Genomic DNA, 25,515 nt, shown 5'->3' on the forward strand with positions numbered 1-25,515 from the left:
GCTAAATGTAACCCAGGGAAACACTGATCAATATCCTAACATTCTTCAGAAGACTAAAATCTGAACGTGTATGGCCAGCTTTAGTGGCAGGCAGGCAGGTAGGTAGGCCTGGGATTTCAAGTACACAGAGGCTCAAACAGCCCCCCTCCAGCCCAATAAATAGTGACTGTCTATGGCATCTTACAGCAGCCCCTCTGGCATTTGCCAGAACCCGCAGATTGCCAGTCCAGTCATAGTGTGGTAATTTTACTACAATACTACACAGTAAAACATTTTCTTTCTCTCTCTCTTTCTTTCTCTAGCGAGTTATTTTTTCCCTTTCTGTGTTCAGCTTTAACATAAAGTGTTGTGTAATGACTGATTGATGTAAATTATTGCAGCCATTTCCTATGCTTTTCAGAAGTTTCTTAGAGTTTTGGAAGTGGAACTATGAGACAGGACGCTGAAATGTTCCATAGTAGCTTCAGTGTGTTGAAACAATGGAGATACTTGCTGTCAGGTAGGGGAATAATTAGGTACTACTAAATTACACATGTAACACACTCTAATTATCAAATGTAAATTATTGTACAGTAATTGCCATGAAAATGGTTCGGGCTAAGGTTGCAGTGTTTGTAAATCTCATAGACTGTATTACTTGATGAAAAACATTTTTTACATAGTCTTATATGCTTGCTACACCAAAGAATAGACTATGCATTAATAAAGAGGGTGGGCATTTGTTATATAAATGTGTGCAACATTTGCAATAAATTATGACATTTTTGCCATACATAACCATACATAACTCATAACACAAAACCAGAGATACACAAATATAAAAAATATTAAGATACTTTTATTACTGATAACAGATTATACAATCTGAGGTTACACTGACTATATAGTAGGGCACAATTATTTAACTTTAAAAAAAGCCTTTTGGTGCCTGTTGCAGTTTGTCATCATGCATTTGTTATAATATGGGATGTCTGTTTCTGCTATGATGACTGCAAAAATCCACCTGAAATGTATTACTGAAGTCATTTAAAAGTTCACACAACCTACACATCCTATAACTGCTAGGTAATACAGTAAGTGAGTGAAAAAATAGGCAATGATAATCTGTTGCTAACTGATGTGTTCTTTCCATGTTCCATCTCCATGCTGGTGAGTAGCAGGACATTGTGATTTACCACAACTGAGCTGGGTTACACTACAGGCCTGGTATAGGTGTGCCCTGGGAGGTCAGGCCAAGGCAAGATACAGACATACTAACTGTGAGGTTTACAGTAGTATGTTAGTTACCAAACCTGTATGTACGTGTATGCTTGGAACAGTAACTCCAGGACAGGCGTCACACTCGCTAAACAGATGAACCCCTATGGCTCATAAATAAGTGAACGACCAAACAAACAAGTGACACAAATATATATATATATATATTAAAGACTCTACTACTCAACAATTAGTAAAAAATATATTGTATTTCAATCAATAAAAAGCATTAACAACCCCATATGGGGTTGTTAATGCTTCTAATGAATTGAAATAAATACAATATATTTTTACTAATTGTTGAGTAGTAAAGGAGTCTTTAATCTATATAAGTAATGCCCTCTTTTGATCACTAGGGGGTTTGTCCCAATAGTACGCCACTTAGTTTTTATAAATCTAAGTTTTTTATTCGTGGTCCTTTGACCACAAATACTTTTAAATATACAAAATATTTTCTGCACTGCTTGTGTTACATATAATGCATTAAAGTGTTGTACACAGGTTAAGGTTATGGTCTACAGGCCCCCACAAAAAAAGTACTTATTTGACCCACCTCCAGTGAGTCACAACCATGATACCCCCATGCCAATGCACAAGGGGTAATAGGCCTCCTGTTAGGTTCAAAATAAAGAATTGTATGGTCCAATAACTTCACTTAATTTGCACAGCCTTTATCACTTACAGTAATCTCAGTCCACATTACCTAATCTTTCCCTCTCAGGCAGACCTCTCTCCCTACCTCTCACACTGCCAAAATGGCCACCTTATATCCTGTTCCTGTCCCCTTTATTCACTCTTACATTTTTTTAACAACTTTATTATTTGTCCGATTAACCTACCCTCCGATGCCACCTGGTGGCGTAACTATAAAAGAAGCAGACCCCGGGGCTCGGACTGCGGGGTCTGCTTCCTCTATAGCCAATCTCTTTGCCGAAGTTATGCGTGCCTGCTGTTTAATATTTATCAAGGATGTGCATAACTTTGACGCACACATAAGAGTAGGGCAGGGAGGGGAGGGTAAGTACCTGTGTGCTGCAGGGGGCCCCGACACATTCTCCACTGCCTGTTGGTCAGACTAGTTATGCTTCAACCATTAGCGCTAACGTTTTATATTATTAAAACGTTCTTTGTTTTACCCCTTTACACTCCTATTTCTGCAGCCATGGTCATAAATGTAAATGAATTTCAGATATATTTATTAAAGTGAAGAATTTGTGATTTTGTATAATAAATACAAATGAGAACATTATAACTAAACTGCATTAATAATCAATGAATCTGCATTCTGTGATTTCAAAGGTATCATTATTATTATTATTATTAACATGTATTTATAAAGCGCCAACATATTCCACAGCACTGTACAATAAGTGGGTTTCATACATTGGACATACAGAGTAACATATAAAGCAATCAATAACCGATACAAGAGGTAAAGGTACTTTAATTGGCAACACAATATCATTGCTAATAACACAGTGTGGGATGACAGATTTACCTTAATATACGCTAGGTTTCACAAAATATTTGTGACCTTTATTTCTACTTCTATCTCCTCTTCAGTCCTCATTTGCACATTAGAGGTTGGCTTATCCCAAGTATCCATTTCTATAATACCCTTGAGGCCAGCTGTGGGAGACACTGTATTTCTAGTCGTGGACTACAAAAGGGAGATCTTAAACATCAACTGGTACCGTGGCAGAGGAACCGCTGACAGAATAAATATCCTAACATTTTCCCCTGGATCAGAGTTTGACCCAACACCTGGCCCACAATACACTGGGAGAGAGAAAGTCCTGGATAATGGAACCCTAAAAATATCAGATCTAATGACCAACTACAGTGGAGCCTACACTCTGCAGCTCACTATTCCAGATGGCCATTCAATAGACACAGTGGAACTTACTGTAGAATGTAAGTAATAATGGTCTTTGTTGAAGTTTCTGCTAAAATGACATGTTCATTTAGTGTTATGAATCAATTGTGTGGCCATTAATCGATGGGATAATGTAAGAACAAGTGTAAATATAAAAAAAAAATGTATGCTCGATTTTTACGAATACAGTAGCTATTTTTTTTTTCATAGCTTTTCAGGATTTTTATTCCCATGAAGAAAACGCATCACTAAAAACCGCACAGTTGCACAAAGATAATAACAATCAGCAAATTAATACACTCGCCTACACACATATCGTGGCTGAATACTTAGTCTGCTTTATTGTATAGGACAACATCAAATTAAGATCATTATATCTGAACAACTGGCAACTCGCACCATAGATAAACAACGGATCCAGTCAAAGATACTGGCTTCACCCTTAAATTTGTCAGTTGTCTACTAGATTTCTGCATTCCATCCAGGAGTGCCCTAGGCAACCCGGTCATCCACCTCGCCCCTGCACCTTCCCCCCCCTCGCCAGTGTTTGGCGCACATGTGCAGTTCAGGGGGGGGTGCGGGTGCGATGGGTCATTGTCCCCACCGCTAATGACAAGCGGCGGGGCAATGACAAACAAGCACGGGCTAGGGGTAGCAGTAAAAGTAAATTAACTCATTTGTGAGCATCACTTTGCTTCTCTTTCCCCAAAGCATTTCCATTAAGGTTATGTGCTGGTTCATGAATACAGTGCTTGAAACAGGCTGGATGTGGCCCAATATTAAGGCCCCAACCCTACTTAATGAATGCATAGACAGATTTCCATGGCATTGTAATGTTAAAACGTGAATACGTGTTATGTATAGATTTGTTGCCTAGTCAGACCTGTGACTGATTTTGTCATGGAATCCTGTTTTTTTATTATGTGGCTTTCAGGATCACTGAGGGGTGTCAATTTGTTAGGCACCATTAATAGGGCTGCCAAAGGGGGGTACAATAGTTATTGCAGTAAAGGGCTCCATGGCAGAAGGGGCCCCAAGAGATGTAAAAAAATAATTTGTGGGCACCAAAATGGGCAGGGCTTCTGGGGGAATAGGCTAGCAGTTTTTTTTGTTGCTCGCGCTTTTTTCACGCAACCGTGGCCAATTTTGACGAGACCGAGACAAATTTTTCTGCAGCAAATTTTCACTGAAGTTTTGCGAAACAATTTGCCAATGTTGAAATGCGGAAATACACTGTGAATCCATGCCTGCCGAAAAAATTCGCTCATCACTAGTTTTCACATGAAAAACTGTGAGATAATTTTTTCTCATTGAATTGAATCTGGCCCTTTGTGTGTTAAGCTACTAGCTTTTGTCTTTGTCTGTATGAATTTTTTGGTCACAGCCTCATTGCACCCATGCTTAATAAAAATGTATAATGAAGCAGCAGAATTCTTAATGAATCAGCTGAAAGTGACTGGCCAGATTGGGGATGACGTAGTTTCCCAGCTTGATGTATATTGCAATAAACCATGTTTTTTTGTAAAGGGGAGGGCATTTATTAGTAGTACCTCTTGTCTTTGTCTCTTGAGGAGGGCCCAGCTAATTTAGTAGTTTGGGGCTTTTTCCTCATGGTACAAAAATGTACAGACTTGGGTAATTTCCATCTCAGCATTGTGCTACATTGTTTCTTTATTTTCCTAGGCATCCCCCCATGCTGGCATATGTACAGTATAATTATTAAATCTTCTTGTCCTTTAAAGAAATTGTCATTGTCATCTGTTTCAATGATTCAGGATTACAAAATAAAGGTTTTCTTGTTTTTGATGACACTATATAGAAACACTTAATTTTCACAACTTCCAGTTCTTAAGCAACAATATTATTACCCAACAGTTGTGCAACCGCCAATATTTTTCTGGTTGCTTGGTATGCTTTATATGCTTTATATGAAAATAAAACAGAGGCTGGTTGAGGGTGTAACATGTATTAGTGTGTATGTATGTAGTGGAATTGAAAATCATCATTGAAATCTCCATATACTTTTAATTTTTTTTTTACCTACAATCAGACATGAATTTTCCCTGTCAAAAATTACTATTTAAAAGTATAGTATTTTTCAGTGCACTTGTCATAAGACAAAAGAAAGAAAGAATTTTTTTAAAAAAAAGAGCTAAAAGTTTGTATATATGGGGAAACATACTGTAAAATATGCATCTTATGGTACTGATGTGTATTCCAGGTGTATATTGCGCTCAACTCATTGCTTGTTTTCTACTGTTGTTCAGGGACCTTTACTTTGCTCTCTTCTTTTCTGTTCTTATCTGACAAGGCTTGTTCTTCCGTTGGTGCTACAAATAGTCTATTCTCACTGATTATTGTACTGTAATTTGTGCGTGTATGAGGTACATGTGGGTCCACTACTTCACTTCAAGCCTGACACCTTATCTTTTTTCATATTTCTCATCTTGTTCCCCCACTTCTACCCTTCCTTTTGTTCGCCCCAGTCACTCCTGTGTTTGTTTCTTATCTCTTTTTTTCTACCCCACTCCTCACATCCCGATCTTTTTCCATTTGCTCTCTTTTCTGTCTTTTCCTCTTCTCTCCCACTACCTTTTCTACTCTCTCTCCCGATATATTATATATCCAACCACTTTTGCTATCCACCTCCACCTTTCCCTGTCATCAGTCTGCACTCTAAATTGGAGAGCAGAGACCTGAATCTCCCTGTGCTGCCTGTGTTTAGTTAATTGGGCTAAACCAGTTGCAGAGAAGAGAGCCTTCTAGGGCTATGGCAAATCTTGAAAGATTAGTTACATAGTTAAGTTGGGTTGAAAAAAGTCTGTCAAGTTCAACCCTTCCAAGTAAACCCAGCACACACAAACCTGTACTGACCTATCTATACATTCACATACCTAAACTATATATACCAACATCAATACTAACTGTAGATTTTAGTATCACAATAGACTTGGCAATTATGCTTGTTCAAAAATCATCCAATCTGCCATTACAACATCACTTGGAAGGGCATTCCCCAACCTCACTGCCCTCACCATGAAATACCACCTACGCTGCTTCAAATGAAAGTTCTGTTCCTATAAAGACCAAAATGTTGCCTCGTCTCCTGATTCTGATTCTCCAGGATGGAATTCTGCACAATCCCTGCAGATGCTGGTGTGCCTTCTCTGGCAAATTTCCTAGGTGAAATTAGGACAACCAGAGAAACATACTCTCCCTTAATCAACACTAAAATGGAAGAATTAAAGATGCATTCATCCATAATTAAGGAAGATATGCAAGATGTACGAAAACAAGCAGCTGCAGAAGAGTGGATCAGTATGCTGGAGGATATATATACACTTATCCCTGAAAGAATACAATAAATAGAGAAGACATCGTGAATGTCTTTGGAGAGAGACCGTAATGAAATACTTTTGGTACTTTACATTTCTCACCCTCTTTCCTCCTATAGAATAATCGCAAAGCACTCCCAGGCACACACTCTGGTGCATCTCGACAGCCATTGATAACATTAGGATTCTTCAAGTAACAAGCTAAAGAAACATTATACATTTTCAAGCTGAAATAAAGAATCAAGTTTCACACAGAAGATAAAACAGCTAAGCCCTAAATCTCCAGTACATCATGATGATTACTGCATTGATGCAGGTAATAGTGAATGGTGGAGATCACAAAAAGTACAAAGAGTGGCTGGACTCTCAGTAATCCAGGGCAGCAAATGCTGCTTTGCCAACAAATACATGAAATTAGTCTGTGCTCCTTTCCTGCACTTTATATTTAAGTAAGTGTGACAGACTGCTCTTGCCAGCAAAGAAAGCCCATCCTTGTTACTAGCAAAGACCCTTCCACTCCTGAACTTTAATCACCAATTATATATCTTTATAAAAGCTTTTCAGTGGGGTCTTTGTGACTAAATATTCAGTTTCAGGGCCACTAGGAGAATTTATGAACACTAGATTTTACTACAAATATGAGAAAATAATATAATTGTATCTTTGCCCTATTTTGTGCAAGAAATAACAAAAACAATGCATATTTTATAATTAAAGGAGAAGGAAAGGCAAAGCCATTTGGGGGTGCCAAAATGTTAGGCACCCCCAAGTGACTTTAATCGCTTACCTTGTACCCCGGGCTGGTGCCCCTGTTCGGAGAGAACAGCACCAGCCCGGGGCACCTGGAGCGAGCGATTCCTCCTTCCTACTCGCGTTGCTGCTGTTTGTCCGGGACAGGCGCATGCGCAGTAGAGTGAAAAGCCGACTTCTCCATTAAAATTCGGCTTTCTCACTCTACTGCGCATGCGTGCGCAGGGCTACAGGAAGGAGGAAGCGATCGCTGCTACCCCGGGCTGGTGCTGTTCTCTCTGAACAGGGGCACCAGCCCGGGGTAAAAGGTAGGCTATTGAAGTCATTTGGGGGCACCCTCAAGTGACTTTGACTTTCCTTCTCCTTTAAATCAATGGACAAAAAATTCAACAATCAAAGTCCAGCACAAGCACTATACTTTGAACTAATGTTGAAAAAGGGGGTATATTGCCCCTTAAAGAATCTAGTTCACCTCTGATTTATTACCATGCACACAGGGGCCCTTACCCTTGACTTGGACTCAGCTGTGGCCTTACTACTACTTACTATCCTCACTTTTCAGGTAGATCTTATATATATAATCAAACTGTGCTTACATTTATCTGAGCCTAGGTTATGTATTCAAGCTAACTCTTTTTTAATGAATACTGTAATGGAAAACATGTTTTTTTTTCAAAATGCATCAGTTAATAGAGCTTCTCCAGCATAATCCTGCATTGAAATGCGTTTTTCAAAAACACAAACAGATTTTTTTAATTTAAAAAATTCACATGGGGATAGTCATATTCTTCATTTACCAGGGTGCCACGGCCATGTAACCTGTGATCTGATAAACTTCAGTCACACTTTACTGCTGCGCTGGAGTTGGAGTGATATCACGCCCCCCCCAGCAACTAATCAGCAGAACGATGGAAAGTTAGCAAGATAGCAGCTCCCAGTAGATATCAGAATAGCACTCAATAGTAAGAAATCCAAGTCCGAAGTCCGGGTTGGGACTCCTCCAGTTACATGGGAGTAGGAGAAACAATAGGTTACCTGAATGCAGTTCTAATGTGTAGCGCTGGCTCCTTCTTAAAGCTCAGACTCAGGCACAATGCACTGAGATGGCTGCAGTGTTGGACTGGGACCCCAGGGACCCACCAGAAAACCAACCTTAGACCATAGGCCCACTATGCTAGCATCTATTCTTCCATCTATTTTTCCTCTTTCTTCCCATTCACAAATAGGGATGAAAACAGGCAAAATGGTCAGGAGCAGGAGGGCCAACTTACACCTGGACCCACTGGGAATTATCCTGGTGGGCCAGTCCGACACTGGATGGCTGCCTACACACTACTATACTATTACATATTTTAATTGATTATATTTGCTAATTTTCCATGAGATGAAGGTTTTATTTCTTTTTTATGCTAGTTCACCTTTAAAATTTATTACAGAACTTTTTCCTCATTCTGTCGTAATTATTATGCAATCATCCCTCAGTTTTTACATATCGTTTATATAAGCTGAACACAGTAGCTTTTCTGGGATGTTCTGTTGAAATTGTACCAGTATGTTGAAGCAATGGGGATATCTGCTAGCAGGTAGGAGGATGGTTTCATTATAATGTTAAATATTGTTGCAACTATATTAGAAGCAAATTCTGTGACTACTAGGGGCAGAAGGTATAAGGGGCTCAGTAGACACTGCCTGATAAAGTCTCATGACAAAATGTCTCATTCCCAAAGTTAAGGGTTGGCCTTACAATGATTTTGATGTGGGCTCTGGTTGTTTCTATTTACATCATTGGTACAAATTAATTAGATAGAATCAAAAATACAGAGTTAGTAAAATAAAAGCTTGCACAATTCAAGTCTTAGAATGATTTATGATGTAGCATGCTGGAAAGGGAATGTATTTATAACTGCATTGGAAAACAGTTATTTACACTATACTTTACTACCAATGTATATTAATATTTTAATATTGGACTGAATCTTGGTATTCAGCATAACCTAGCCATGAAACACATTTCTTTTGTGTAATAGCACACAGGAAATGTTGTCTCTCTCACTATCTCACTTCCAACGTGGGTTCCACAACTTCCGAAAAGTCTTTGTATTGAAGTCAGTGTGAATCTCTACCAGATCAACTTAAATACAGAGGTATTTTTAGACATTTTGTCACTGGCACTAGAACTCGTCCAGGATGCTATGTCATTACCATTAAAGTGCTGGACAATTACAGGTGACCATTACTTGTTCACAGATTAATTTGTTCTTTTGGGCACATTTAAGATCAGTCTAAACATAAAACAATCAATTTAGTGCATCCCTAATTTTAATAAAATTCACCATACAGAAATATAAGCCAGGGGCACTTCCAGTAAACTGCTAACCTGTAAAGAGTATAAAAGATCCATTTGACTTTTGATTAATTAGACTATTATACCTAAATAAAGTTTTGTTGAACCCACCAATTCCAGTTGAGGTTGGTGTGCAGAGAACTATGGTTATTTGATAGAAGATAGTAGGAATAAGTGAGCACTGAGTAAAGGTGTTAAAATAGGTCAAGTGCTGTGTATTGGCTGTATTACACAGAAAACAAGAGGCCTGGGTTGCTAGTATGCCAATCTACTATGCAGAATACTATGAAAATTAATCTCAAATCATTTCAAAAGTTTATCGGCCAATTTATTGTGTTCTCCAAAAATGAAGTAATTAAAAGCACATATTGATGCAATTCAAAAACTTACAATTATCCAAACATGCCCCTGCACGTCGACATGATATTTACTGCCTCTTCCAATAAATGGTGCACAACTGTACCTATTGATGCTGGAAACCCCCAGATACAAATGCCACATTGAACTTACACTCAGCAACTGATGCAGAACCCTTTGAGAATTCTAGAGACACCTGTGTCCATTTTTATGCATGAGAAGCAGTTGAAACAGGTACAATTTCATTGCAACTGCATTTACACTGGAATTATGGGGGGGGGGGGGGGGCCGAGCTGCAATATGGGAAAAATATGCACCCATAATAACACTCATGCTTAAATGACCCCTTACATATTTGTATACATCTTTTCTTCCATATATATATATATCTTCCTTTCAGTCCTCATTTGCATTCAGATGAAAATGACTTTATCAGAATTAACCATCACAATAAATCCACCAAAGCCAATTTCGGGACAGACTGTTTTTCTACAATTTTACTATCCTGGGGAAATCTTTATCATCAACTGGTACAGAGGCAGTGGGACAGCTGTTAAAAGGAATATCCTGACATATTCTCCTGGATTTGATCCGACACCTGGTGACCAATACACTTGGAGAGAGAAAATAGTGGACAATGGAACGCTAGAAATATCCAACATAATCACCAATTACAGTGGAAGCTACACTCTGCAAATCAGTACTCCAAATGGCCTACAGAGTGGTACCACTGAGCTTACAGTAGTGTGTAAGTAACACAAATCATTATTAATGCTTCAGTCATTTCTATGGTATGATTGATTGGTGTTGGCTATTAATGATCCTGTCAGTGCAATTCATTTTAAATGAAAGAAAATTATTAGATGAGAAGTTGGCTTAAAGTTGAAGAGCGCTTGCTCTGACTGGTTTTATTCAGCAACCATGGGGCAGATTTATAAATCTGCAGGGGTTATTTTTTATAAATAAATATCTATGTTGGTTTAGGGTGGAAAGATTATAATCTTTTTAATTTGGCAAAAAAATAACACAGAAAAAAATCACAATTGCTATTCTTTCTGCAATTGTAAAATTCATGCAAGCAAAAATGAATAAATCTGCCCCTTAGTATAAAAACATACTTAGCATGCCCAAAGTTGGCTGCCAGTATTGGCCAGATGCCTGTCAGTAAGCTCTAAGTTCTACTCCTATTCCCCTTTCCTAATTTTCAGTTGGAGGTTCCCAGTATGCACAGTAATGTATTAGGCCATAGCTCATTTTTTTGCAGAGACGTAAACTTAACTGAAAAAATATGTTCAATTGGAACAATATTTTCTTTGTGTAAATAATTTGTACATTGTACACAGATATTTGTTTTGCGAAAACATAGCAACTCAACCTTCAATGGAAAAAGTATTGGAGTTTTGCTGTGCCTTACCGAGCAGTTTATGTAATAAGGCATGTTATTTGTAAAGCAGTTATATTGCATCAGTAAATGACACCAGCTTCAAAATGTTCTTAAAACGTTATTACAATGTAAAATACACATTTTTTATTTTTGTTTTTGAGTTTATGGGTTTTATTAAATACCACCTTTACATTTTTTCTGTGTGTATGTATATACACATCTATCTATTTCTATACTGTATACTTTAACACATATTTTAAAGCTGTCTTATATCATGATTCAGCTTAGCCTTTCTCCTCTGTATGGATGGGATGTTATTAGCATATAACGGTCTATGGCAGGGGTCCCCAACCTTTTTTACTCAAGAGCCACAGTCAAATGTAAAAAGACTTGGAGAGCAACTCAAGCACCATAAAAGTTCATGGAGGTGCGAAATAAGCTATTAGCTTACATGAGGCTTTATTTGGTAGTAAATCTTGTTTCTATTCAACCAAAGCTTTCCACCAAGTCAGAAATTAAAAAATGGGCTCATTCTGTATGTTGTCCTGCCAGCTATTTATAAACCTCTGTTCCAATATGGTAAGGTTGGCTAACTGATTATATTAAAAACATTTTTTAATTTTATTTACCTAGTTTCATTTTTACACTGAACTATTCCTTTAAGTGCCATAGACTCTAAGGCACCAAAATAAAATTTGTATGACCCCACTGCTCTGCATGCACGTGGCGGGGGTTGGGGGAAGGGGGGCCTGGATAACAAATCTGGCGCTAATTGCAATAGTAATGTAATGGTATTGAACCCCTCAAAATTAGAATTTTGTTTTAACAGTGGTTGCATAGGGTGTAACCTAACGCCAGGGGTAACCCTAGGCAACCCGGTTGCGGCCACCTCGCCGCTGCCCCTTCCCCCCCCCCTCGCATGTGCGTGCAGTTCCCGGAATCAGGGAGCGCAGGGAGTCATTGCCCCCACTGGGCAAGAGAAGGGAGTGTGGCTAGGGGTAGGCAGTAGAGATTCCTGCCGTACCCCAATCATTGCGCCCTAGGCAGGTGCCTCTTCTGACTGCCCCTAGTTCTGCCCCTGCCTAACGCTGCAGTCATTTGCAGGTTCTAGATTTAGTATAAAGATGCACTGGCAAACCCCCTTTTCTTCTTTTCTAAGAAGAAAAAGATAGGGACGCTCTCATGATTTTTATGGTATACTTTTTATTTCTAAATTACACTGTTTACATAGCAAATAATTCACTCTACCATTTAAAATTTTATTCTTGAACCAACAAGTGTATTTTTTTTTTTAGTTGCAATATTGGTGTGTAGGCAGCCATCTCTGCATTGTGCCTGATTCTGATCTTACAGAAGGAGCCAGCACTACACATTAGAACTGCTTTCAGATAATCTATTGTTTCTCCTACTCCCATGTAACTGGAGGAGTCCCAAGCCAGACTTGGATTTGTTACTATTGAGTGCTATTCTGATATCTACTGGGAGCTGCTATCATGCTACCTTCCCATTGTTCTGCTGATCGTCTGCTGGAAGGGAGGTGATATCACTCCAACTTGCAGCGCAGCAGTAAAGTGTGACTGAAGTTTATCAGAACACAGGTCAAATGGCTGTGGCACTCTGGGAAATGAAGAATATGGCTAGCCCCATGTGAAATTTCAAAATTAAATATTGGAACAGCAGTTCCATATAATAGTATATTTACACTTTTTAAGGTTCTTTGTGCACATATTGAAGGACTAATATGACGATGGCTGAGCTCAGCCAAAAGTAACTCATTGATGTGAGGTGATTTAATATGTACTTCTGACCCTCAAGTCTCTGTCCCTGATAATGTTATAATATATTAAAAATGAAGTCCTGTATTTTGCTTCAATGTAATTTAGATGCCAGTTTTGATGCCAGTAATATAGATAGTCAAAGTAAAGGTCTCTATAAATATTACTGTAAGACCACACATCTCTGCTAACTATTACTATAAACAGTTGGTGAATTACACTAGAAAATGTTCATTGGATTTATTTTCCGTGATTAAAACTATTATTATTAATTATCAAATGTTAGGTATAGGTATCCTTATAGTAGGGAACAAAAGGTAAAATGCTATCCAGTGATGTAGATGAGATTCAGCCTGAGGTTTGGTGGCAATTGATTCTAACCGATCTCTGTTTCCCTTCAGTATTTGGTAATCAGCCTTTTACTGCATCTCTTGGATAATTTTTAAGATAACTTAATTAAATCATGTACTAACATGTATGCCTGTCTGCTTCCTCAAATGCTTTGAAAGCAAGCCAGTCACTTTAGAGGGGAGTGGTTTTAAAAAATGCCAATGCGCTACCAAGCGCAGGGGAAATTGATTTATAATAGTTCTTCTTTAAATTTATGGGGAATCAACATAAATACATCATTAAGATTCAAAAAATACCATATCATACCAAATCCCCACCTTATCAGACATTACTAGTTCAAATAACCAGTACACAAGCATTCCAAATATTCTGCAATTTATGTTTTCATATTAATTGATTTTATTGATTTATTGATTTATTCTACAGCTGGAATTGGAAATAAAGACAATGTGCCAGAAGATACCAGCATATCAACCAGTATTGCTTTTCTTTCTCTTACTACCACTGCCAAATCTATACAAGACATAGGTGAGACACATGTTGAGCAAGAACATTAGAGGTTATTTGGGATTAATGTACCTAAAGAATGTGGGTCCCATAGACACTTTGTTAATGAGAAGCATTTCCACCCCTGTGGTATGGGATTGTCTAAAATTCTCTCATTCTCTTGACCCCATAGCTAGGTGTGCCTTTTGCAAGAAAATGGCAATGTGGTTATCCATGTACTATTACCTCTGAGATAGGGTGAATTCCAGTTGAAAGCAGAATTATGTAAAGAGTTGCATATCTTCCAACCTATTTCATGTAATCACCAATAAACTATGACATTATGTGAAATTATTATAGGCATAGCATACCATTTTTTTCAGCATTACTACATTTATACAATAAAATAAACACATACATTAAAAAGGGGATATTTTTACAAAATATAAAACAAAAAGGATATACTGAAATCATGTGTTTGGTGATATTATTATCTATTTTTTATGTAATGCAGGGCAAACATATAGCACTCTTTATGTGCTAATCATTACAACTGTAACTGTCATTGTCATTGTCATTGGTATCCTGGTATTTGGGATTATAATATGGAAAAAAAGAAAGCAACGATCATTAAATGAACCAGTCTATGAAGATGAACCCAGAACTGAAAGAGAAAGTAAGTTGAAAATGGACCTCACACACTCAGTTTTTTTCAAATTATACTTGTAGATTCTAGTCATGTTGAGTAAAAATTTGTGGCCTGGACCCGGGGTACAAAGACTCTTCTTAGTGGGCCCTTTGTCCTTTTCTACCTTTCCAGGTTCTGTTTAAGTTTAACTTAAGCCCAGCAGTGAGAGGTAGTAAGGAGAAAAGCTGGTCATACATATTATGATCCGCTCATTTGTCAAGGTTGCCAAACAAGCAGATCTTTCACCAATATGGCCACCTTGTGGTAGGCTATATCAGATTGATCTGATTGTTTGGCTCTTGCATCAACGCGCCAATGAACGGCCACCTTTTATTTAGATGTCTGGGATGGGGTCATGGAAATGACAAACTACAAATTTATTGCCACACATTAAGGGAATCTAGTGGGGCTGTTAATTAGAAGGGGTAAGAGAGGTTCTACCTGCACACTTTTTGTCTGTGCTCTCCTCTGCAGTCTGTATCCACTTTATTACTCTTTGCTTTTACACAGCTTGTACAGCAATAATACAACACACAGAATAAACAGGAAATCACATCTACCCGCACAAAATTAGTCCTGAATGTGTCTTTTGGAAACTGCCACACTGATCGCCGTGGTATCTCTATGTATTTGCATTTTGTGCTTTTGCTCCTTGTTTTGGCAAATTAACCCAAGTGTTTAATCATATTTGTTAGTCCTCAATCCATTTGTGCTTGAGTATGACCATGGAGTTCATTTGTTCTATTGATTCTGTGTGGGGTTTCCTCTGTGTTCTCTGAGTTCCTTGCTCCTGTAACACAAAACAGACTGGTTATTGGCTCCTGATGAGACTGACTCTAATGTGTACAATCTCTATTTAGCACATGCTAAACAAGTAAAAAACATAAATCCTAATGAGGGAAAACTACTCTGACACCAGCTGGGACCACTTTTTAAATCCATACTTAGCTCAACCCATTTAAAAGAGACTTTTATTATGGGGATGATAGAATAAACATATAGCATCTATTCATTGTGTTACTTTATATTGTTTACACACAAACATCTCTTTAACATTTGTGTAACACTTTTTTTTACAGTGGAGACGAGGAGGTCCATGGGGGAAACAATACAGCCTTCTGAATATCTGGTAAGTAAAGTTATAAATGTTTTTATGAAATAGAGTAATTCTGTACATGCAGCACTCATATTTAGATATGTTGAAAAGAAACAAATCCCTTATAAAATGCAGTGCTAGGCACATGTAAATCCTATAATTTGCTATAAAAATCTGCTATAATTTGCTATAAAAATACACACAGCCAAAGAAAAATGACAATATTTTGAAGATAAGGTAGGAATATCAAACTCAAGGCTCTTATAAACCACTTTTACCAAAACCTCTAAAGGACAAAAGGCTTTTTAAAAACAATGAAGAAAGGAATAATTACAATGTAACAGAATACATTTACTGGATCAACAGTAGGAACAGGGAGGAATATAGTATTTGTGGTTTGCAAAGCAGAACATTATTTGAGTATATCAGCACTAGGCCAACTCCTTGTCTCTCCCTGTCCTTTCTGTGTTATCTGGTCTTGGGAGCCAAAACTCCTTGACCCAACTCTGATATATACACCTAACCCTTTCTTTCTAAATATGATGCACTATCAACCAATACATAGAAAATAAAGGAATCAAATTTTGTATGCACATACCATGGGCAAATGCAAAGCAAGGCCCTCATCTAAAGGAGAATTGCATAAAAACAAAGATGTCAAGACTGCAGCATCTTCAGATGTTGCAAGCTGTCAAAGAGATAGATTTGGGGGCTGCAGGGTGGACATTACAACAATAATTTTTTTATTTATTAAAATGATACACTTTGTACTTTTAACTACATTCTTACCTTCCACAGAAGTCCCTGTCATGCTAGAAACCCAGCAATAATGTCTCTCCTCTTCCTTAAAACCATCCCTGAAGTTACTTTATAAACAACTCAAGATGAAATCTATAGTAATAGAGTGACAGGGCTTGGCAGTTATTCCTAAGCTCGGGTTTTAAATAGATATAAAAGTTTAAACTAAATGACATATGTGTCTTTTTTTCAACCAAAGTTACTATGTGAATAGAACAGTTCGTGTTGCATGCAGATAAGTCTCCAGGTATATAAACCAAAGAGCCACCTTGTGTAGTGCTCCAGAATAATGTTTATAAAGTAGATGTGAGCTAAAGATAAAATATTTAGTAGAAGTATTTATGATGTGTTCTATAACTGATGTGGTGTATGCATTGGATATTATGCAATTGCAAATACTGAATAGGCCTAGCAAACCATAGTGTAGGCTGAAAAACTTGTGCAAACATCTGGTTGCTATGGATTTCTAGGGCTATGTTCCTAGATTTTTTCATAAATGCTTTGCTGCTTAAATAAGCCTGCATTATTCACCTCTACTGTTTTAATTTTCCATTGAAATGGAATCCTTGTCCTACAGGATATTCCCATCTAGAAGCATTTCAGTGACATAGTGGAGGCATAGATAATGGAAACTTCATTTGCGCATTTGGCAAGGTGAAAATAGGACTGTGCCACACATATTCATGTTTAGATTCTAATTTTAATAAAAAGCATTTTTTCTCTACAGGACAATAATATGGTTGTGTATGAAGAAGTCACTTTCACGGTAAGTTCATTTAAAAATAGAAAAATAGAATGTGTTTCTACAATGTATTTAAATGTCATTTACAAAAGAGAAAGTTCTGATATTTTTATATTTGTAGAATTGTTTTCAAAATAAGAGAGGATTCACACATTTACACTTAAAACTAGCATTTACACATTTTATGACTCACTTATTAAAAATATATAATATACCACAAACTACAAGAACATTCAGAATAACAAAGGAGATACATGTCCTGTGACTTTTGTATGGTAATGGAACCCATTTGTGACTTCTAATATTCTTGCATTCTTCCCTGTATATACATTTACTTCTGGCATAATAAAGACTTCTCTATAAAGTAAAGGATCTATTACTTGTAACTACTGGCCGTCCTTTAAAACATTTTATAGCTCATTTAGAAAATGGAAGGCATTGTGCAAAAACTGGGCGCAATTTGTTATGTGCTGTAACATGTAAATGTTATGTGTCATCCTTCTCTGCTGACAGTTGCACTCTAGTATCTGTCTATCTATCCTTTTTCCTTCCAACAGTGTTGCCATGTGCCCAATTTTCGGCCAGATATCGATCATGTAGGCCTTCCAGGGGTACCAATACACAGACAGATAAGCTGCCGAAAGGCACTCTTGAAACAATATGTCTTTGCACCCATTTGAGAGTTTGGCATAAAGTAAATAAATAGGGAAATTTAGGAATGAGGCCACAAGTGTGGTCGCAGTAGAGTGGATGCAAATGTTGCACTTATTGACACCATTCATTAAAGCTATTTGAGTCCAAACATTCTCCATGCACTTCCATGTAGTTGTCTAAGCTCCATTATGTCCTTCCATGCAGCTGTTGATGCTGGGGAACCCTGGAACTATTGCCACCCTTAACATGACAGTAATTTCAGGGTTCTCACAACAATAGATTAGGTGGAATAACATGCTAATGCCATTTTAAAGTAGAATACATTAAGTGATGCAAAATCAGTAGTCCCAACAATTTGTGGATTTGTAATCCACACAGGTCCTAGGGTGGCACTATTTTAGGGGCAGCATTCCTCCCAGCCACATCTGCATTTACTTGCTAGTTCCTAGATACACCACTAGGAACTAAGGACAGGATACACAAGAGATCTCAACAGTTGCCCCCGCCAGGGCTGGAACTAGGGGTAGGCAGAAGAGGCAGCTGCCTAGGGTACAACGATTGGGGGGCACCAGGCAGGAGCCTCTCCTGCCTACCCCTAGTCCGCTCTCTTTAGTCATTGCCCCCACCACTTGTCATTACGCGGTGGGGGCAATGATCCATTGCGAACCCCCCCACCCGGTTGGCGAGGTGGCCCCCTGGCCCCCGCACACAAAGTACCAAATGCTTTGGGTGGCAGTAGGAACTAACAAATGGGTGCAAAAAATGGGTGGGGGAAAGAATTGTCAGGGGGGGCACTGGCATAGGGGCATCCAAATCAAAAAATCAATCCTTGGATTTGCTGCACACACACACATGCGCAATTCCATTAGTATTGACACACAAACTGCTGCAATTATGCTACTATTCTGGGGAAAACACTGCATTGTGGTGAACAAACACAGCAATTTGTGTCCTAAGAATGTAGTTTGCACACTACACTGTGTTAGTAAATGATACTGTGCACCTGTGCAAGACCAGTTGAAGGGAACTTACTGTCAGCTCTATACAGGAGGAGGTGAGGGGAAGGATGTCCTGCCAGTAAGGAATGATTTAAATATTTCAGGAAGCGTTTTGCTGTAAGCTTGGATGGTGAGTCAGCTTCGAGACTCCATGCATCCCATGAGACCTATACAATGGAACTACATCATTTGATTGAAGGGAAAGACTAAAAACATTTGCACTTCTTAAAATGGAAAATCTACTCCTCTTTTGACATGAGCTTGTTCAGTTGGGCTCAGATAAAAAAAAGATGCAAAAAAAGAATCTGAACAGACAATAATAATTTTATTAAGAACAGACTCACATGATTCTTCAGACTGAGAGGAAACCATGATAATCTGCCTTTGACTCACAGGGACCATTTCCCCACCCCCTTAGAATGGCATTTGACCTGTTCCATGTTGAAGTGATAGATTGTGGGACAAGTCCTTCCCCTTTTCATGGTGGGCAGTACACAGAGACAAGGGGAAGGAACGGTGGAATGACTCTGCCCACCTAAGGAGGGTGGTATTTAAAGTGCAGCTCAGTAATATTTACAGTACAATTGTGTGTCCCTACAATTAATTTGCAGTTAATAATCTATCTGCTTGTCATAATCTTCTTGTCTCAACCTTATAGAACAATAGTGTGGTGCCTAACAATGCAGAAAACCCTTACACAGTAAGTAACCTAATCCAACCAAAAATGTAATCTAAAGATGTTATAAATTAGAAAATGTAATAGCGAAATTGTAATAAACATTGGAAATTACTGATATTTCTTTTTACTTTTTTTAATACTAGACCAAAATAAACATTTTATAACTAAGCCTCACTGCTTAATTTACACACAAAATGATATACACTAATAAACACATATTTATAAATGCACACAACTATTTTATACTACACTATAATTAGAATAAGAATATTATTTACTTAGTTACAAGTGAGAGTGATGAATAAATGAGTTACCCCCAACCCCATCAACTCTAGTGTGAAAAACGCCACCTACCAGTCATTCAGCGATCTTCATGGTCAGCTGACGATTCCCCTCTCCCAGGGTCCCAACAAGGCATAGGCAGGCAGGAGAGGTACGTGCCTAGCACTCTGCCACCATTGCACCATAGACGCATGCCTCTTCTGCCTACCTCTAGTTTCAGCCCTGCTTTTACTGGTGCAACATTCAAATTACTGTGTAGCAGGTATTACAAAACCACTTTACAGTTATATTAAAATAACCTAAGGCAGGGGTCCCCAATCTTTCTTACTCGTGAGCCACAGTCAAATGTAAAAAGACTTGGAGAGCAAAACACGCATCATAAAAGTTCATGAGGGTGCCAAATAAGGGCTTTGATTGGCTATTAGGCTGCCTCTATGCACACTATCAGCTTACAGGAGGCTTTATTTTGTAGTAAATCTTGTTTTATTCAACCAAAACTTGCCACCAAGTCAGGAATTCAAACATAACTACCTGGCTTTGGGGCATTGAGAGCAACATCAACGGGTTGGTAAGCAACGTGTTGCTCATGAGCCACTGTTTGGGGATCACTGACCTAAGGAATGCAATGGAAAAACAGCTCCAACACGCTTTTACATTCATTGTTTATTATTCACATAACACACGTGTCAGTTTCATCAGGAACCAATTACCATGCCTTCATGTTTTTGGAGTGTGGGAATAATGGAGAAAGAGAGGAAAGCCAGAAAAAAGCATATCTAGCAGAGCAGCACAGAGCAAAGCTGGTTTGCACTAGTGTCAGAAGCAAGCAATATGGGCTTGTTTATTTTGAACAGGGGTGCAAAATAACACATGCACCATTGCCAACAGAGGCCAATCAGGACTTTGCTTTCAGAAATTAGCTTGCACGTTGCTTGGACCTGCTGTTGCAAATGAGTAGATGAGGCTTTTTTATATTTTGCCCAAGCTGTAAGATGCTGCATTGTAAAGGCATCTTTTTTCTCTTTTAGGACCTTACATATATTCAATTGAGCAGTGATTACCAAGATTTGAGAAGACTTAACCAGTGATATTGACCTCTTCGAATATATTTACTCCTGCAAGCAACAATGTTTTTCCAAGTTTTTGGAACTTACACTATCCATAAAAAAATCTCGTTATGCTTTGTTAACAGGTTCGATAATTGCAAAATGTAAGAGCACACACCTAATATTAAAGCAAAAATGAAGGGTTGCAGGGACACAGGAGAAAACCTATTCAGTTACTCCAATACCAAACAAGAAAAAAGCAAAAAGTATCTGCACACTCAAAAGTAAATAAAAAGAAACATTTATTAGATAAAAAAAAGCACATTACAAAAATTATAGCCCTATAATTTTTGTAATGTGCTTTTGTATCTAATAATTTTTTCTTTTTATTTACTTTTGAGTGTGCAGATACTTTTTGCTTTTTTCTTGTTAACTGGGTCGGACTGGGGGGATGCAGGGCTCACTGAAGCTGCCACCTGGGGTTCCACACCCTCCAAGGGGCCCCTGCTCTGGCCTCCCTGGCCGCCCGCACACCCACAGATCCTTCAACACACCTAAGGTAAGAATAAAGAACGAGCACTCGGGGGAAGGAGATCTCTGGCCCAAGGGATCGTTGGCGGGGATCAGTTCCTGGTACCCCTCCGGCCATGTTTGTTGAGTGTCCTCCAAGCATTCCCTTGCACCTTGCCTATCTAGCTGTCAGATGCATTAATCTATTGCAGGATCCTCTGAATACAAAACAAAAGTGTAATGCTACAAAGCAGCATTTTTGCCATTTTAGAGTGTGCCTGTAATTATGCATAACTTTTGCAGTATCTGATATAACTTACTATTTTATATCCTTATAAGAGAATGAATAGTTTTAACGCTCTTTCTCATTTGTCATTGTGGATGGTTACATAGCAGTTTTAATTATCACTTTCACTTGTTGCTATAGCTATAGCTTTATATTATTGTTTATTCAAAGTTATTTTTTTTACATCCTACATTGTACATGTAAAGTCATTGCAGTTTTATTTTAAAAGTTTCATTTGATTTTAGCTCTGCAGAATTAAAAAAAATTCTAATACAGGTATGGGAGCTGTTATCCAGAATGCTCTGAACCTGGGATTTTCCGGATAAAAGGTCTTTCTGTACTTTGGATCTCCATATCCCAAGTCTACTAAAAATAATTTAAACATTACATAAACCCAATAGGATTGTTTTTTTGTGCCTCCAATAAGGATTTTTATATTTTAGTTGGGATCAAGTACAAGGTACTGTTTTATTATTACAGAGAAAAAGAAAATCATTTTTAGAATTTGATTATTTGCTTAAAATTGAGTCCATGGGAGATTCCCTTCCCAGAATTTGGAGCTTCTGGATAACATATTTCTTATCTGTAGTTTCTTCCTCTTTATATAAATGAGCACGGATTAAAAAATGTAATGATCATGAGTTTTATTATTTTTATTGTGCAAAAGTTATATTTTTTTAAATAAAATAATTATAAAATTAAAGATACTGTGGATGCTAAAAAAGTGACATGAATGTATCTATGTATTTATATTGTCTTTATCTGTATATCACTATTGTGTAGGTAACATTTCTACAATACACAAGCAGGGGAACAAACACTGAAATAGATAAAAAGAAATACAATAACAAGTATCATATTACAAGCTCCATACAGGAAATAGACAAATAGAATGGTAAATAGTGCTGTTATTAATTATAATTTTGGCAACGCCAAATGGTAGGACTTATGTTTACTTTTGTATTTAGAGGTAGGGAGCAGGTAGGGAGAGAAATGTTTAAGATTGAAGATGGCAATCGATGAGGTTGGTATGAAAAATAATGAAGAATAACAAATACCATCTTACAGGAAAAATACTTTGTCCCAACTTTTTAAAATGGATAAAAAGACCATTTTTACCAAAAAGGGCACATACCACATAAAAATGGTATCCTCCACCAAAGGTGTGGGCTAACAGAGCCTGCACTTCAGACCGTGCAGATACTAGATGGTTTTTACCTTACATTTATCACAAATGGACAATAGATGGGACACTAATTTATTAATAATCTGGTATTTCTTCCTGGAGAAAGAATCCACCCAGAGAACCATGCTTTATGGGAAACATACCACTTGCCTAAAGCCGTACCCTTGGGAAGTAAACCTCAGGGAGGTGGTAATAAGTGACAGCCCTCAAGTTGACTGCTTGATAGTAAAGAGATTACATAAGTACCCCCAGACCTCTGCAAAGTTGTTTTCAGTATAATTTAAGATTAGGTATCCTGGTGTTTGCACCAAAAAAGGTTAGCAAATATTTTTACAGGTCCGCTAGTACCTTAGTGGGAACATGAACAGGGAGAGTTTTTTAATAATAGAGTTGTGTTGGTAGTCAGAACATTTTAACTGCATATATCCTGCATGAAATGGAACACAGGTTTGGGATCCAATATCCAGAAAGCTCCAAATTACTGGATAACCATCTCCTATAGACTCCATTTAATGAAAAAATTCAAATTTTTTAAAATAATTTCCTTTTTCTCTATAATAATAAAATAGTACATCGTACTTGATCCCAACTAAGATATAATTAATCCCTATTGGAAGCAAAACCATGCTATTGGGTTTACTCATGTTTAAATGATTTTTTAGTAGACTTCAGGTATGGTGATCCAAATTATAGAAAGAAAACTTTTTCAGAAAACCTTAGGTCCTGAGCATTCTGTGTTCCATACATGTACTTGTTCCTCGGTTCAAATAATAGCATTCTTATCAAGAGGGCAACTGACAGCAAAAAGTTGACTATAGCATGTGGCCAACTGGACCCCAAGATGAGCCATTGTATGTGTTCTCATAAAAGTCAAAGTTGGCTTGAATTATATACCTGTAACCTCAGAGTTTTGGAGGTTAACCTTGAGAATTGAGAATTTACCTAATTTTAGTGAGCAATTAAACAAGTGTGGCAGGCTAGTAAGGGGGCTATGAAGTGTCAGCTGCAAATCCTCTGCATAGAGGCTTATTTTGTATACCTTTTTTGTTTTTAGTAACTCATCACCTTAGGCCAATGCCACACGTAGCATATGGTGCATATTTTTGGTAAGCCAAAAAACGCTTGCCGAGAATACGCTTCATAAGCTTAAAAATCCCCCTACCTGTGCCTGCACCCAAATGAATTGAATACACTTGGGTGCAGGCACATGTAGGCAATATCTAAAATCGCATTTTCTTGCATTTTTCGGCGGATATCGGCTACATTGAGTGTATTCAATTCATTTGGGTGCAGGCACAGGTAGGAGCATTTTTAAGCATATGGAGTGTATTATCAGCAACCGGATATCCTCCATACGATACTTGTGGCATTAACCTTAGAACCTAACCCAGGGATCCTCAAACTACGGCCCGCGGGCCACACCCGGCCCCCCAAGGTAATTTACCTGGCCCCTGCTGCATCCTTACACCTAGCTACCACCTGTCTCCAGACACAGCGGGTGATCAGGGAACCAGAGGACACAGCGGGGGGGGGGGGGCAGGGAGCTGGAGGATGCAGCAGTGAGAGGGAGGATGCAGTAGGGAGTGGGCCGAGGACATGGGGGGGGAGGGACTGCAGTCTGGCCCCCCAACAGTCTGAGGGACCATGAACTGGCCCCATGTTTAAAATCTTTGAGGACCCCTGATCTAACCTAAGGGCCTGTGCCAAATGTTCAATCACCAAAGAGAATAACAAAGGGGCCAAGGGGTAGCCATGTTGTGTCCCATTAATAATAGAATAGCAGGCCTTTAACCTTAACTGCCACTTTAGGGGAAGCATATAAAGCAGATATTTTTCATACAAAAGGACCGGAACCCAATGTAAGTATGGCCACTTAAGAGAGTCAAAGGCCTTAGTGATTTCTAAATTCAACAGAAGCACTTGCTTGTGCTCTGTTAGCCCACATCTCTGATTAGGAAAAGACGTGTGCCCTTAGCCCATAGTTTTACGTACCAATAATCTAAAACTTGTACTTTCAACGTATCCAATCGTTTGGGAATTATAGCATTTAAAACTATTTTTATAAACCATAAGTAGCCTGCTCCTTGCTGACAATGGAATTGCTGGCCAACATATATTCAATACAAAAAAAACATATAATAAAATACATAACATTGTAGTCTCTTTATTACCACTAAATAGTGACGCTCTGTATATTGAGAGTAAGTGATATGACAGCTAAATACACATTTACAGACAACTGAAAACAAAGCGTTCATTCTAACAATTCTTAAGTTAAACTAAGTAAGACACTTTCCCTCTGAGGTAACCAAGTTTCAATAAACCAAATGAAAAAAAAAATAAAATAAACTACTTTATGATTCTCTGCGTATGTTGAAATATGTGAGTTACGTTTATTTTTATTGTGATCATGTATCACTGTACTAACAGGAGAATTAATTTCCTTTGTGACCATTCACCTCGCTGCAGCACAATGTAAAGCTTTGTTGCCAGATGGATCATCAGTAACATATGGCAATGTAACAATGAACATATAAACATGTAAGATTTACTGTGATTAATAAGAGGCTAACATGTGTCTGTATATCTCCCTCCTTCCTGGAGTAACTGAGCATCACTATGAGCTCTAAATACA

The 25,515-nt window shown here is 38.1% G+C and overlaps 1 protein-coding gene across 3 annotated transcripts; it reads left to right on the plus strand.

Annotated features, from left to right (window-relative positions):
* The first annotated feature begins 168 nt into the window (after positions 1-168).
* LOC100493381 (carcinoembryonic antigen-related cell adhesion molecule 3) lies at positions 169-23,381 on the plus strand. Of its 3 annotated transcripts, XM_012969091.3 has the most exons (9): positions 169-499; positions 2,821-3,171; positions 10,320-10,667; positions 13,856-13,957; positions 14,430-14,591; positions 15,683-15,732; positions 17,225-17,263; positions 19,550-19,591; positions 20,881-23,381. In XM_012969091.3, the coding sequence occupies exons 1-9, from the start codon at positions 430-432 to the stop codon at positions 20,938-20,940; spliced, it is 1,224 nt and encodes a 407-aa protein (XP_012824545.2). In that variant the 5' UTR covers positions 169-429; the 3' UTR covers positions 20,941-23,381. The 3 variants fall into 3 exon arrangements, with proteins under 3 accessions (XP_012824545.2, XP_012824547.2, XP_012824548.2); XM_012969093.3 differs by lacking the exon at positions 10,320-10,667 and having other exon boundaries at positions 170-499; XM_012969094.3 differs by lacking the exons at positions 169-499; positions 2,821-3,171 and adding an exon at positions 8,595-8,801.
* Positions 23,382-25,515: the final 2,134 nt, after the last annotated feature.

This window comes from Xenopus tropicalis, chromosome 1 (genome assembly GCF_000004195.4).
Source record: "Xenopus tropicalis strain Nigerian chromosome 1, UCB_Xtro_10.0, whole genome shotgun sequence".
In the NCBI taxonomy this organism is placed as follows: domain Eukaryota; kingdom Metazoa; phylum Chordata; class Amphibia; order Anura; family Pipidae; genus Xenopus; species Xenopus tropicalis.

Coding starts and splice junctions, on each gene's coding strand:
- LOC100493381 (XM_012969091.3), top strand. CDS start 430: ATGAGACAGGACGCTGAAATGTTCCATAGTAGCTTCAGTGTGTTGAAA. Junction 10,668..13,855: donor CACTGAGCTTACAGTAGTGT/GTAAGTAACACA, acceptor TTTATTCTACAG/CTGGAATTGGAAATAAAGAC. Junction 15,733..17,224: donor TACAGCCTTCTGAATATCTG/GTAAGTAAAGTT, acceptor TTTTCTCTACAG/GACAATAATATGGTTGTGTA.